The following is a 15,836-nucleotide window of genomic DNA, read 5'->3' as shown; positions in this document are numbered from 1 at the left end:
ATAATTTCTTGCTTTATTTTTATTGACTGTAATTAGGATTTTCTGCTGAATATATGAAACCATTATTGAGTTTGCTTGGGAATTAAATGGATTTCCGATTTCAATTTACTATGATTCTTTCGTTGGTCCTTCAAGCAGGATACCAAATGTTTTTATCTTTGTAGGAATGAATTGAACACCTTCGAGTCTTGGATGGACGGTGCGTACCGCAGCTTAGAGGACAAGGAAGCTGCTCTCTCCAACCTGGACAACCTGCCCGCGCACAGCGAGGAGGTGCGCGAGTTCGTATCTGACGTGATCGCGCACCAAGCGGATATCAGGTTCATCACCATGGCCGCGCAGAAGTTCATTGATGAGAGCAAGGTTTGTATCCAATATGATTGAATACTTTTTTTTTAAGTAAAAGAAAGCAACGATTTTTATTCTTCTATAACTTTTCACAGTTAATTTTATTCCGCATTTTATATTTTTGTTTTTATTTATGCTCCTTCTTTAGTTATTTATTGAATAATATCTACCACTCGTAGAAATATATGTTCTGTTACATGTGTACATACTGTTTTGTAGGAATTCGTGAGTATAGTGAACGAGCAGCGAGCATCCTTAGAGTCTCGCTCGGCGCCACTCTCAGCTCGCGGGGATCAAGTGCGCGACGCGGCAGGGTCCGCACGGCGCAGACACGGCGACTTGGCTGCGCGTGCGCAACGCCTGCTAGACAGACTGCGCAGTGCACATGCAGCGTTGCAGCGACATCGCGCAGCACTGCAACGTGCGCAACAATGGCTGCAAGATGTATGTTAAAATACAAATTTACTTATTGTGTAGGAGAGCTATATTATTACGGCAAAGAGATATTTATTTTTAGTTGCAGCGCTTTCCCCATAACATATAGATATGTAGGCAATATGTTTGTATGCAGCTGGAGCCGCAGGTGCGCAGTGCGCTGGAGGAGGGTGTGGGCGGAGAGCCGCGCGCTGTGGAGGCGCAGCTGCAGCGGGTCAAGGCATTGCACAACGAGATACTCTCACAGGGACGCCTGGTTGATAACGCCAAAGAGGTAGGCATACATCTCCATCTCTCTCTCTCTCTCTCTTCTTCTTCTTTTCCAAGCTACTTATTACATGAGTTGGAAAGGTTAGCTTTACAGAATTTTTTGATGACCTAAGTCCTCGAAGGACCAAATAAAAACACATCAAATAGGTAAAGTTGGTTTCTGTCTAGTTTAGTACAAAGGTGTGTAAAAATATTACAATATTCTAAACTTAATCAACTTATCTAAGGTAATATTTGTCCTCCAGACGTGTGAACAGCTATTGAACAGTCTGGAAGGCAACATAACACCATCCGAGGCTCGTCAATTGGAGTCTCCAGTACATCAACTGGTGTCCCGCGTGGCTGAGCTGGGGGCGGCGGTGGCCGAGCGCTGCGCCGACCTGGAGGCCGCGCTGCTGCACTGCCAGGGTCTGCAGGACGCAGCTGAGGCGCAGGCCAACTGGCTCGCACAGGCCGAGAACGCTTTCAAGTCAGTTTTATACACAATTTTATTAGATTGTGGTATTTATCTTTTAATTTCCTTTTGTTAAACAATTGACTTCTCTTTCATTAGGAATCAACAGAAGCCTGCATCATTGATACGTGAGCGGCTCGACGAGCAAGTTCGTGAACAACGGCTGGCGCACGGCGAGGCGGAGGCGAGACGCGCCACGCTCGCCAAGTTGCTGGCCGGCGCGCGGGATGCAGCACGAGCGCCATCTAACGCCAGGATCGCTAAGAAACTCGAACAAAGGGCTGAAGATATTTATTCTAGGTAAATGCTTAATTTCATTGAATTGTGAAGTCTATCATATATAACTAAATGTAATAAGGAAGAAAGATTTTTATTTTTATATGTACCCAGTAAACTCAAAAACTATATATCACTGAGTAACAAAGGCTATATTTACTATTAGTCTTTTTTTTTTGTTTTAAAAACCCTATGTGAAATACAAAAAATCACAAAACATTTCATAGATAAATTTTCTACAAATATACTATAACTTTGTATATCTTATACAGATACGAGAAGTTGGTAGAAAGATCTAGCAAACGCGGTCAGTTCCTAGAAGAAGTTAGCTCAGAGTTAGCACGCTTCATGCAGCAAGCAGCCAAGCTGGAGGCTGCGCACTCTCAGCTGCTGGAGATGGGAGACACGCGACTGCACGAACTGTGCGCAGCTAGGTATGTACAATATCCACTGTATGGGTTGTACAATACTGACTTCAGTTATGTTTGTACAATATTGACTTCAGTTATGGTTGTACAATATTGACTTCAGTTATGGTTGTACAATATTGACTTCATTTATGGTTGTACAATATTAACTTCAGTTATGGTTGTACAATATTGACTTCAGTTATGGTTGTACAATATTAACTTCAGTTATGGTTGTACAATATTGACTTCAGTTATGGTTGTACAATATTGACTTCAGTTATGGTTGTACAATATTGACTTCAGTTATGGTTGTACAATATTGACTTCAATTATGGTTGTACAATATTGACTTCAGTTATGGTTGTACAATATTGACTTCAGTTATGGTTGTACAATATTGACTTCAGTTATGGTTGTACAATATTGACTTCAGTTATGGTTGTACAATATTGACTTCAGTTATGGTTGTACAATATTGACTTCAGTTATGGTTGTACAATATTGACTTCAGTTATGGTTGTACAATATTGACTTCAGTTATGGTTGTACAATATTAACTTCAGTTATGGTTGTACAATATTGACTTCAGTTATGGTTGTACAATATTAGCTGCAGCTAAATTTGTACACTCTTGTACAAGTTTATTTTTATACTTAGAGTCCTTTGGGAGGTTTCAAAATGTAGTTTTTCATGTTTTTTTTTTCTTAATATGGGATGTTCTAAACTATTTTTTTTTCGGTAGGGACAAGCAAATGCCACTGTTGGAAGAATGTCTCCGCAATGGAAAACAACTTCTAGCAAAGAAAGATGTCACCGACACACATGTTGTACGTGACAGGATTAAGGTAAATATAAATTATCTTACTAAAATTATAAATGCGAATGTTTGGATGTATGGATGGATGGATAAATTAATGTTTGTTAGGAGGTGTCTATAGAATGCCTCAACAGATCTCGATGAAAAACACAGATATAAAACATCTAGGTTTGGTAGAACACATAGGCTAATTAAGTTTTTTTTTAATCTGCACGGACGACAAAACAACCAAATACTTTAATACAATTTGTAATTTGTACTTGTAACTGTACCCAATAGATGTCGCTATATATATTATATTTATATATTTTTTTTAATTATCACATTTATTATAGGCTCTGGAGAACCAATGGCGTGACTTCAACACCAATTTGGAAGAAAAACAGAAATTGTCGAAGCAAAAAGCTGATCATCTCAACCAATATGAGAGTTTGAGGATACAGGTAAGAAAAACACAAATTATTAAGTGCCCATGTCTTTGTTAACGTGTGTTCACACTGCCGAAACATTCACATGGAAACATAATTTTCAAAAGAAATAAAAGATTAACAGTTCTTTTAAGAATCTATAATTTGACTTGAAAATTATCCGGCTCAAAGGACCAAAGTTTTTAATAAGTTAAAAATTGAAGTGCTGTAATAAATTAATTAATACGGTTTATAAATAACGTTAAAATCTCATTGTAACTAATAAACTTTAACTACCAATATCGTTAATTACCTTTTTGATCCTATAGTTAAATTATTTAGATAGTTTTGTGGGAAACTGTACTAATCCTAAGATTAACACTACATATAACTAATATGAGAAAGTTTAGATGGATGGATGGATGTTTGTTAAAAAGTATCTCCGGAACAGTTCAACGGATCTTGATGAAATTTGTCACAGATGTACATAGTCTGGAAGAGCACATAGACTAGTTAAGTTTTTTTAACTCCGCGAACGGAGTCGCGGGATACAGCTAGTTAATAAATAATAACACAAACATGTATAATAATCTCTTTCATACTCATGTAGAAAAATGTATTCTACTAGTATTTTAACGGTAACTGACATACTTTCAAGTTGTTTTAAGTTATAACTTATGTATTTAAATAACCAGGTGGTGGAATGGCTCCATACAATGGAGGAGAGAGTGTCTCGCCTGCAGCCGGTTGCCGTAGACCTGGACATCGTGAAGGTCCAGCACGAGGAGTTACGACCATTGACCAAAGAGTACAGAGACTTCTCTACCAATATTGACAAAGTATGTATTGTAGGGTATTCAAAAAAATGTAAAGCTTTCTTTTAGATTAATTTAAAATTGATGATTTTGGAATTCTGAAAATAGGGTTTACTTAAATACTAAAATTAGCAATTTTTTTGGAACGAAGTTCCTTATCGCGCGTTGTGAAAGGGGGCTAGACGGAAAAAATTCTTACGAAAAGTTGTCACGACACTTTTTTGCTATATCACCATGGCAACGACGTGACAATATATAACGAAAATTCATAGAAATAAAATGTACTTCTTGTGAAGACTTAAGTTTTTTATTCATAGAATAAACATTGGTTCCTTCACTAATTAATAGAAAGGAACTTCGTTTCATCCGGGTGTCCCTTGACACCTCTCAAGTTTTTTATTTATTTTTTTAGTCACTACTAAAATATATAAATCTTATTTGCAAAATTACAAGTAAGTGTACTTGTAATTTTGCAAATAAGATTTATATGTATTATTTAACATTTTGATATATTTTTTAATATTGTTTTAACTAAGGTGAATGAAGCCGGTTCGTTATATGAGAACCTGACACGTGGCGAGCGCGCAGACAGTCCGCACAGACGACGTCAGATATACAGCCCTACTAAACGACAAACACCTAGTAAGTTGACTTCACACTTGTAGTTTATTACATTTTTTTGCAGTCTCTACTCATCATCACTTTAATTTAGTTTTTTTTAGATTTGACTAATTAATTTAATGTTTTTTGTGTATTTTTTTTGTTTGTATGGGTTTGTATGACAGTTTTATAGTGACATCTTGTAATGTAGCCTAAATTTGTGTGTTTTTCGATTTTTTTTCACTTGAGTGTCATAAGTACAATCGGTCGGATTTTTTAAAATTAATGATTAATTCTATTTTCTTTATTTATTTATTTTTTTACTTGTTTATGTACATAGAGTGTATTTCTAGTATATAAAGTGCTATTTACAGCTCGTTCTCTGGACGCGCGGTCGCCATCTCCCAGCAAAGGGCACATGGTCAGCCCGGGCTCGCATTCCGCCTCAAGTGGCTTCTCAAGTAGACGCTCAAGTCAAGATGGATTCCATCTAGAAGGTACGAAATTCTAGCCATTATTTTGTATAGATATAAGCTACAATATACTATAATATATTAGAGCGGTCGGAAAAAAAATCTAAAATAAAAAAAGGTTTTAGTGACTTGGTTCCAGAACTTTCTATGTAGTAATTAGTCTTGTTTAAAATTAATAATGTTGCTGTTTCCAGAACTTTCTCCAGTACAACAGCAGCTGTCAGATATCAACAACCGCTACGGCCTGCTCGGCAGCAAGCTGTCAGACCGTCAAGCTGAAATAGACTCTATCAGAGATGAAATAAGGAAGCATTTAGATAACTTCCGCACTCTTAATAACTTCCTTGATAAGGTATAGTCAATCAAATATTACACTATTTAATTTTTATTATTATTATCTAAAATGAATACGAAAAAACATTACTGTTTTTTTTTTACTTTAGGTTTTTTTTTGTTTAGTTAAATTTACATCTATCTATTATATATATAAAAGAAAGTCGTGTTAGTTACACTATTTATAACTCAAGATCGGTCGAACTGATTTAGCTGAAAATTGATGGGGAGGTAGCTTAGAACTAGGAGACGGACATAGGAACTTTTTTTATCTTGTGTGCATTTTTTTATTCCGCGCGAACGGAGTCGCGGGTAAAAGCTAGTATAAATTAAAAAATAGTAATTTTTATTAAGATTCAAAACTTTTTTTTTCCTATCTAGGTGCAAAGACAACTGCCAAAAGAGTCTGTCCCTAATACAAAAGATGAAGCTGACAAAACAATTAAACAGACGAGAGCGGTGTTGGAGGAGATGTATGAGAAACAGAGTCTTCTAGACTCTACTAAGTCACAGGTGAACATTCTAATATATACCTTATTGTGTACGCAATAAGGTAGAGTTTATTTAAATCAGTGTATCAAACTGTTAAACTGGAAACTTCGACTTTAACAAGCAGAATTATCATACAAATTTAAATCAATTAGTGACTGACAAGAACTAGTATAAACCTTTTCAAATATCTTGAAAGCTTTTAACTTCTTTAGAGTCAATGCGAATAAGGTGTTGAGGCGTAGCTTTGAGCCGCTAAGATATTTGAAGAGATTAATACAAAGAGCTTCGGTGGCTCAGAGGTTAAGCACTTGACTTGCAATCTGCAGGTCCTGGGTTCAAATCCCGCCATACCAATGTGTTTTTCGATTTACATCTGACATATCTGATGTTCTTACGATGAAGGAAAACATCGTGATGCTGCACATATCTGAGAAGAAATTCAATGATATGTGTGAAGTCAACCCGCACTTGGCCAGCGTTGACTATGTCCTAGTCATACCTAACTTAGGGTAGACTTCGAGCCCCTCAGTGGGGATGTATAGTGAGCTGATGATGGATCAATACTTGTTACATTATTTATGTACAACAAGTACATTATGTATGTATGTATGTATAGATTCATGAACTACTGAAGCGCAAGCAGAGCGCGCAGGGCGCTGACAGACTGCACGATGAGCTGCAGGACCTCACCTCACGCTGGAAGTCTTTGCACGATGCCTTCAAAGACAAGTAATATAACATTTTAATTCTTACTAATATTATAAATGCGAATGTTTGTATGGATGGATAGATGGATGTTTATTTATTTATTTATTTAAGAAGAAAACCAACAGCGTATTAGTTACAAAAATTACATCCAGTACATATAAAACAAAGCAAGGCCAATAATAGGTTTTCCAGTAAATTTTTCTTAGAAATAACAAAAAGATGTTTTACGATCACATGATAGTCATACATACAAAGTTTTACACATAGACAATTGGATAAACAGGGGAGAAAAAATACAAATAATTAAGTAAAACATACATACACACACACATACGAGAACAATCAAATAAATTTGTAAAAAATATTAAGAGTTTTATCTGTTATTGTAAAAGGATAGATTTTTGGATTTGTGCTTTAAAATTATTTTTTGGGAGGTTAAAGATGTCTACGTCGTTGAAATAAATATTATAATTGTTCGTAAGTCGCGTAATGGTGTTGTTGTTGTTTGTTAGAAGGTCAAATTTCATCCAGAACCGTTAAATGAATCTTGATGAAATTTGACATTGATATAGAATACAGTCTGGAAGAACACATAGGCTACTAGTTCAGTTTTTTTTTAATCCTCGCGGACGGAATCGCAGGCGACAGCTAGTATATAACTGTACAGTTCTCAGTGAAACTAAAGGTGTATGGACTTTCTAAGAAGTTATACTAAATTATATCACTATTTTTAGTAAAGTTAAATTTGATTGGGAAATTAACTTAAATGGAGTATGAACACAAAACATGGGTAATGTCATCTTTTTGTAAATAGAAAATCTATATATATAAAAGAAAGTTGTGTTAGTTACACTATTTATAACTCAAGAACGGCTGAATCGATTTGACTGAAAATTGGTGGGCAGGTAGTCTAGAACCAGGAAACGGACATAGGATAATTTTTACCCCGTTTTCTATTTTTTTTTTCCGCGCGGACGGAGTCGCGGGTAAAAGCTAGTTTAAGATAAATAGTTCGAAAGCATTTCAATTTCTTGTTATCTATGGGCAACGGTTACTTTGCTATTTCATACTAAAATATATGTCTACTTTAGGATCCGTCTAATGGAGGAGATGAAAGACTTCCACGACACATACAACAATCTGTCTCAATGGCTGAGCGCTAAGGATCGCATGATGGCTGCTCTGGGACCCATCTCCTCAGACTCCAGGATGGTCCAGACTCAAGTGCAACAGGTTGGTACTTGAAATCTCATAATTTAGAGATAGATGTTCATTAGAAATACAATATTAATACATATTTATTTCCAGGTGCAAGTCCTTCGCGAAGAGTTCCGTGGCCAGCAGCCCCAGTTGTCCCATTTGGAGCAAGTGGGTGCTGCTGTACTGGACCGGCTAGAACCGGACTCTACAGATGCCAGCAAACTGCGCCAGAAGGTGCATGAGTTGCAGGACAAGTGGAACCGTCTGTTGGACCAGTACGTATACTGAGATATAAATTGGTAGATAGATCAAATTTTTCATTACGAAAGTTAAAAACGTTAAAATTCTTAATAATCTTATTTAATATTATAAATGTGAAAGTTTGGATGGATGGATTAATATTTTTACTACGTAACTCCAAAAAGCGAGAGCAAAATTGAGAGCGTCAGTGGCTCTGTAGGTCCTGGGTTCGAATCCTGTTATGTACCAATGTGTTTTCGATTTATATATGTACATTTATCCTACATTCTTACGATGAAGGAAAACATCGTGATGCTGCACATATCTGAGAAGAAATTCAATGATATGTATGAAGTCAACCCGCACTTGGCCAACATTGACTATGTCCTAGTCACCCCTAACTTAGGGTAGACTCCGAGCCCCTCAGTGAGGATGTATAGTGAGCTGATGATGAATTCCAATAAGACTGAACACTATATAAAATTGCAAATCTAATAATAATAAAAGAAAGTCGTGTTAGTTACACTATTTATAACTCAAGATCAGTCGAACTGATTTAGCTGAAAATTGATGGGCAGGTAGCTTAGAACTAGGAGACAGACATAGGAGCATTTTTTTTATTCCGCGCGGACGGAGTCGCGGGTAAAAGCTAGTCTAATAATAAAGTTTTTATTAAATAATAATTTGTGTATTTAGATTGGAGCAGCGTGCAGCAAGTCTGGGTGCTGCGGCGGACACTTGCCGTGAGCTGGATGCAGGACTGGCGAGGCTGAGGGATGCTCTCAGCGCCATCTCAGATCGCCTGGACGCAGTGCCACCACATCCCGCTGATGACAGGCTCAGGAGCATCGAGGTCTCACATTACTACCTTGTTACTACTAGGAGACATATACAGATGTTTGGATGGATGGATGGATCTGTATTATGTATCTCCAGAATGGATAATGCTGAAATTCGCCATACATTTTTTTTAAATTTTCCGTGGACTAGTGTACATATAAATCTATAAAATTATCCGAGTGAGAGAGACAAGAGAAATGACAAGATATGACAAGACAGCTTCAGCATGACAAGGATTTTGTACTTTTTTTGACAATAATAAACTATTTTTTTAATTTCATTTAGTAGTTAAAAAATCACTTGCGATTAAAAATAATGCTATTATCAATAGTAATTTTTTTAAAGGAAACAAGTTTTTTTTCACCTTCGTTTTTTTCTTGAATTAACTTCAATATACCATCGATGAGTTGAATTACATTATCTAATATCTTACTAGAACTTGGAGCGTCAGCTGGAAGGCCAGCGCCCCCTGCTGGCAGACCTGGAGGCGGCGGGCGAAGCGCTGGGCGCAGTGCTGGGCGAGCCGGCCGCGAGACAGGACGTCGCTCACAAGCTGGCTGGCGCAGCTAGACAGTACGAGGCACTCCAGCGCAGACTGGACATGGCTAAAGCTGAAGCTGAAGCAGCATTGAAGTTAGTATTGTCTACTTTTGGTTAAAATTGAAAGTTTTCATCTATACATATAAAAGAAAGTCGTGTTAGTTACACTATTTATAACTCAAGATCGGTCGAACTGATTTAGCTGAAAATTAATGGGGAGGTAGCTTAGAACTAGGAGACGGACATAGGAACTTTTTATCTTGTTTGTATTTTTTTTATTCCGTGCGGACGAAGTCGCGGGTAAAAGCTAGTTTTATATATAAACTACAACTAGATAGAAACTATGTTAAAGAGACATCTATTAAATGCGTCTAAAATAATTAAATCATATTTAAAAAAAACACATCCGATTTTAAACCTTATGTACTATTGTTATAAATGCTATTTTCGTTTGACAGAGAGGGTCGGAACTTAGAAGAGAGCGTATCTCGTACGCTGGGCTGGCTACAGACTGAGCTCGGTGCGTTACCGGGGCGACTACGCGTATCCGCCGCGAGACCAACGCTGCAGCAACAACTTGACAAACACGAACCGCTCTACAGGCAACTCAACCAACGAGAGCATGAGATCATAATGCTCCTAGATAAAGGTACATTACATCATTGGATACCATCCATACATCATTTCATTGACACAATCCATCCATACTTTCTTTCGTATAAGTTGGCAAACGAGCAAAGACCACTTGAATTCGTCGAATAGCATTACTGCTCGTCGTAGACATCTGTCTTGGCTACCTTTAATGTACAGAGGAAGGGACGGACAGAAAGATTTTCTGTTTCTGTACGTCCCCTCCGGTAAATTCATTTTCCCTTCCCATCATTACCTTATAAGGAAAGGGAACTTGGACTAAAATTAGACCACAGTCATCAGATGAAACACGGAATACATATCAGATCCATATTCAATCCAATTTAGTTCTTTAAAATTGTTTTTTTTTTATCGATTTATAAAAAAATATACTATGATGTTGACTACTATTGTTAATAAATAATAAGTTTATGTATTCGTGTGTAGGTCGTGAAATGGAGAAGAAACCTTCACACCAAGGTCTGCGCAAAGACCTGGACCGTATCCAGACACAGTGGGATAAACTCAAGCGGGAGACTGTTGACAGATACACAAGATTACAGACCGCTATGGTGAGTACACACTTTGATATTTTATTTAGAAATTGTATTTACATTTATATTTCATTTAGGAATTGTATTTACATTTATATTTCATTTCATTAAGGATTTTTATTTTCATTTACATTTAATTTAGGGATTGTTTTATCATTTATAGCTTTTTTTACATTTAATTAAATATGTTTGTATACATTTGAAAAAAATGTGATGGAAACCTTTTTAGATGTTAATTTGATAGTTTTACCAACTGGAATTTTTTATTTAAAATTTACAATTTTTTTCTTTAGGAGCACTGTCGTAAATACAGCAAAGCTCAGGAATCCTTCCTACCGTGGTTGTCGGATACTGAGGAGCGCCTCCTCAAGCTACCCCCCACCACCTTCACCAAGAAGGAGGTGGAGAAGCAGCTGCGAGAGCTGCAGCAGATCAGAAACGATATTTGGAAGAGGTATGTAACATACTGAAATTGATATCCTATTGCTAGGGAATAATGTTGATAATTGTTTGTCATTTTAAATTAACTTGATATTAAATATAATAAAGACTGCATTTCAAATAGTAACCCTATTGCAATGTGTAAAGGTTGATATTTGATTGTATTTGTGCGTAGATCTGGAGAGTTCGAGAACAACAAGACGTTGGGGGAGACGTTCATCTCTGCTTGTGATGTAGACCAGGAGGTTGTCAGGAACCAGATCGACAGCATGAAGGAGAGATGGGACAGAATTAACAACGGTCAGTACTTTTTTAAATTATTAGTTTCCATTTATTTTAGTTAAGATAATTGGTAAACTAATAAAAATAAGAGAAATAAGGTTATAATCCACTGAATTTTGTAGTAATTAAAGTTGTAATGTAGGACATCTTAATAATAACTGTATCAATTATATCTTATTAAACCAGCCATTCAAGGTCTACTTCACCAATAATATTCATCTTCCAGAAGTACTCCAGCATGTAGAATTCCTGGAGTCAACCTTGCGCAAGTTGGGCGAGTTCCTGGAGCGTGTTCGTGGTGTGGAGGCACCTCTGCAGCGCTGCGAGGAACGTCTGGAGGCAGCCAGCTCTGCGCCGCCGCATGCAGCACACGATGCAGTCGCCAGGGTTGCAGACCAGCTGCACGCGCTCAGAGCACCGCTACAGGTATACATCTTTTCTGTTATCTTAGTGGCTCAAGGTCATCTGCGCGACTAGAAGTGCCCCCACCTGCATCCTGTGCAGTGCCCCCCACCTGTATCCTGAGCAGTGTCCCCCCACCTGCATCCTGAACAGTGTCCCCCAACCTGCATCCTGAGCAGTGTCCCCCACCTGCATCCTGTGCAGTGCCCCCCACCTGTATCCTGAGCAGTGTCCCCCCACCTGCATCCTGAACAGTGTCCCCCAACCTGCATCCTGAGCAGTGTCCCCCACCTGCATCCTGTGCAGTGCCCCCCACCTGTATCCTGAGCAGTGTCCCCCCACCTGCATCCTGAACAGTGTCCCCCAACCTGCATCCTGAGCAGTGTCCCCCACCTGTATCCTGAGCAGTGTCCCCCACCTGTATCCTGAGCAGTGTCCCCCACCTGTATCCTGAGCAGTGTCCCCCACCTGTATCCTGAGCAGTGTCCCCCACTTGCATCCTGCTACATTCAAATACACCTAAGACTGTTCTGCTTAGTGAATGGTACGATGTTCCTCTGTGTACCATAGATGTCTCTTCCCACCAGAGAGGAAGACTACAACTATCATTCTATCACATTTGTCTGTCTGTCTCCCGCAGAGCGTGCACAGTGCAGCAGATGACATAATATCGCTAGCACTGGAGTGCGCAGGTCCAGAAGTAGCAGAACGCGCGCGACCAGTGCTGGAAGAAACTGCGCGTGCGCTGTCCGAACGCCTGCAACAGCTGGAGGCGCGAGCTGATGAGGCGCGCGACCAGCTGGCCGGCGCTACTGCTGCACTCGCACACTTCCAGGTGAACTGACATTGTTACAGAGTTGAGATTATGTTAGTCTTTAAGATATAAAAAAAACGCCATATTTTAAATTTTCGAGAAAAACTAAAGGATAAGAAGTCAGAAATATGGTTAATATAACAAGTCAGACTAACCTTTTAAAATTCTCCAGGACAAAGTGAAAGGTGTATCCCACGACCTATCAGACCTGGAGAAAGAATTGGACAGTATGAAGGCACCTGGACGTGACGTGAAGACGGTCAGGCAACAGCTGGAGGACCTGGGCCGTTTCTACAAGCGGCTGGAGAACGCTGATGACCTGATAGCTGATGCTGAACGAGCCGCTGAGGGGCTGGTGGACAGCGGACACTCTGTCGATGTTACTAAGACCAGGGACCAGGTGAGATATACATATCATAGTAGCTCTTATTCTATTAGAAATAAAGTCTATATTCACATATTCCTTTATTCGTAGAAGACTCTAAATTAAAAAAAAATATTCCATACAAAAAAACTAGTATTTGTACCCACTAAAAATCTCGATTTTAAACTTTTTTTGACAATTTTGTTGATGGGTTATAAACAAAAACCAATATTTCATTTTATTCATTAAGATATATTAAGCCTTTCTGGAGATATCTTCAAACAAACATCATTCATCATCATCCATCCATTTATCCATCCATCCATCTAAGTTTTTTAAATTTTTTCTGTTATAAGAAAGAACCTTCTCCTGGCAAAAACAAACACAACAAAAAAATTGAAATCTGTCCAGTCATTCACGCTTGATGGCGTGACCATGGGATATAGGGATTCATTTTTATATATATAGACAACTTAAATAATCTACCTATCTATTCAGCCTCGTAACGCCCACTGCTGGGCATAGACCTCCCCTAAAGATCGCCACAATGACTGACCACCACTTTAATAATAAAAATATAAATTCATGCTCTTATATAGGTGGAAGGACTCCGCAAACAGTTGGGCAAGTTAGATGAGCGTGCTCGCAGCAAGGAGCAGGACCTGGATGACACACTATCCAAGCTGGAGGCATTCTACAAGGCATACGATGCTGTCATGGAAGACGTCCAAGAGGTAACATAATACAGCCTTTGTAATATTAATTATATCTTCTTCCAATATAAAGCCAAATACAAAAACAAGCTGATGAAATAATTAAATAGTTGAAAATAAGAAACATGGCCGCCAAGTATGGAATTTGACATTTCTATATTTATTTTGGCGTAGAATGGAAACAAATCATTTTGTGTTATTTATGTAAAATTGTGATATAAAGTGAATTCTACCAGAAATATTTTGTAATTTTGTAGTTAAAAAATTTAAGGTTAGAATTTGAACATATATGGAAAATAAATTTCTGTTTTAACAACAGGCGACGGAACAAGTGCGAAGCTTAAAGCCGGTATCCTCAGAAGTGGAGCAGATCAGATCCCAGCAGAAAGACTTCGCTGACCTGAAGACCAAGACCCTGGAGCCATTGGGTCAGAATGTGGCGCACTGCAACAAGATCGGCCAGGGCCTGGTGCGCTCCGCCAACCAGGGCGTCTCCACTCAGACCCTGGAGAAAGACCTCGAGAAGATGAATGATAGATGGAATGCGCTGAAGGAAAAGGTGAGCTTGTACTAGATAAAATATAAAGAAACTACACAAAAAAAACTGGAGAAATTTTTTAAAACTTCTAAACTGAAATGTTTTAAAACTATTCTAAACTAATTGTCGCCCGCGACTCCGTCCGCGTTGAAATAAAAAAAAATATAGCCTATGTGTTCTACCAGACTATGTTCTACATCTGTAACAAATTTCATCTACATTCATGCAGCCGTTGTGGAGATACCTTCAAACAAACATCCATCCATCCAAACATTAAATTATTAGTAAGATTACTTGAATCAAAAAACCTTACTGACTATAGAGGGTGATGTTTATCCGCGTATGAGAGTTTGTATGTATGTTAATTACGTCATAACCTCTTGTAGCCTAAATGGCTGAACCAATTTGAACAAATAAGCTGTCATTCGATTTGCGTTCTTATTTCGAGTGTTATAAGGGTTATAATAGCTTTAATCAATTAATCGTTTTTTTTTGTTTTTTTTATTAATTCAAAACATTTTTTCTAGATGAACGAACGTGAGCGTCGTTTAGACGTAGGTCTGCTGCAATCAGGGAAGTTCGCTGAAGCTCTGGCTGGACTGGAGAAATGGCTGAGCGATACTGAGGACATGGTTCACAATCAGAAGCCACCTTCTGCTGATTACAAGGTGGTGAAGGCGCAGCTGCAGGAACAGAAGGTTGGTGATCTCTATTCTGTACGGTATAAGGTTGAAAGTTGATTGGACAAAAGTTCTATAATCTCTGTATACTTAATATTACAATCACAGGAAATTGATAATATCTGATGTTTATTTGATACTTTTAATATATTATATTATAAATGAAAAATAATTATTTAATTTGAGGAAAAACTTAACAAAGTTAAAAAAAAGACCTTGGAATGTATACCAAATATAAATTTATTTATACCAACTTATAAATTATAAATAAAGATTGCATATTTATATATTAATTTTATGTAAAAAGCAGTTAGTATATACTAGCTGTCGCCTGCGACTCCACCCGCGTGGAATTAAAAAAAACATAAGAAATATCCTGTGTTCTACCAGACTTTGTTCTACATGTATACCAAATTTCATCAAGATCCGTTGAGCCGTTGCGAAGATACCTCCAAACATCCATCCATCTATCCATCTAAACATTCGCATTTAAATTATTAATAAAATTTTGCGTATCCTTGTTCCAGTTCTTAAAGAAGATGCTGATGGACCGTCAGAACTCGATGTCATCTCTATTCGCGATGGGTAACGAGGTGGCTGCGGGCTGCGAGCCTGCTGAAAGGAAAGCAGTGGAAAAGCAGCTTAAAGCACTCATGCAGCGCTTCGACGCCCTCACTGACGGTGCACAGCAGAGGATGCTGGATCTGGAGCAGGCTATGAAGGTATAGTTCTTTTCAAATATCTTGGCGGCAAAGATATC

General features: G+C 38.1%; 1 protein-coding gene across 1 annotated transcript in view; it reads left to right on the top strand.

Moving 5' to 3' along the window:
• Positions 1 to 15,836, top strand: part of LOC106711916 — a 149,167-nt gene that overhangs the window by 100,222 nt on the left and 33,109 nt on the right. Inside the window, exons 35-63 of the mRNA XM_045684582.1 lie at positions 165 to 363; positions 568 to 792; positions 920 to 1,057; positions 1,299 to 1,522; positions 1,607 to 1,807; positions 2,056 to 2,217; positions 2,936 to 3,038; positions 3,346 to 3,453; positions 4,113 to 4,256; positions 4,769 to 4,874; positions 5,207 to 5,329; positions 5,500 to 5,657; positions 6,020 to 6,151; positions 6,747 to 6,859; positions 7,930 to 8,071; positions 8,147 to 8,313; positions 8,975 to 9,131; positions 9,555 to 9,751; positions 10,117 to 10,307; positions 10,736 to 10,860; positions 11,136 to 11,296; positions 11,459 to 11,583; positions 11,792 to 11,991; positions 12,608 to 12,802; positions 12,954 to 13,181; positions 13,745 to 13,879; positions 14,178 to 14,417; positions 14,924 to 15,094; positions 15,604 to 15,798. Coding sequence (XP_045540538.1) covers positions 165 to 363; positions 568 to 792; positions 920 to 1,057; positions 1,299 to 1,522; positions 1,607 to 1,807; positions 2,056 to 2,217; positions 2,936 to 3,038; positions 3,346 to 3,453; positions 4,113 to 4,256; positions 4,769 to 4,874; positions 5,207 to 5,329; positions 5,500 to 5,657; positions 6,020 to 6,151; positions 6,747 to 6,859; positions 7,930 to 8,071; positions 8,147 to 8,313; positions 8,975 to 9,131; positions 9,555 to 9,751; positions 10,117 to 10,307; positions 10,736 to 10,860; positions 11,136 to 11,296; positions 11,459 to 11,583; positions 11,792 to 11,991; positions 12,608 to 12,802; positions 12,954 to 13,181; positions 13,745 to 13,879; positions 14,178 to 14,417; positions 14,924 to 15,094; positions 15,604 to 15,798 — 4,765 coding nt within the window. The remainder of the gene's footprint in view (positions 1 to 164; positions 364 to 567; positions 793 to 919; positions 1,058 to 1,298; positions 1,523 to 1,606; positions 1,808 to 2,055; positions 2,218 to 2,935; positions 3,039 to 3,345; positions 3,454 to 4,112; positions 4,257 to 4,768; positions 4,875 to 5,206; positions 5,330 to 5,499; positions 5,658 to 6,019; positions 6,152 to 6,746; positions 6,860 to 7,929; positions 8,072 to 8,146; positions 8,314 to 8,974; positions 9,132 to 9,554; positions 9,752 to 10,116; positions 10,308 to 10,735; positions 10,861 to 11,135; positions 11,297 to 11,458; positions 11,584 to 11,791; positions 11,992 to 12,607; positions 12,803 to 12,953; positions 13,182 to 13,744; positions 13,880 to 14,177; positions 14,418 to 14,923; positions 15,095 to 15,603; positions 15,799 to 15,836) is intronic.

Source organism: Papilio machaon, chromosome 26, assembly GCF_912999745.1.
Source record: "Papilio machaon chromosome 26, ilPapMach1.1, whole genome shotgun sequence".
NCBI lineage: Eukaryota > Metazoa > Arthropoda > Insecta > Lepidoptera > Papilionidae > Papilio > Papilio machaon.
The sequence above is the reverse complement of the archived record's forward strand: the minus strand, read 5'-3'. Positions and strand labels throughout refer to the sequence as shown.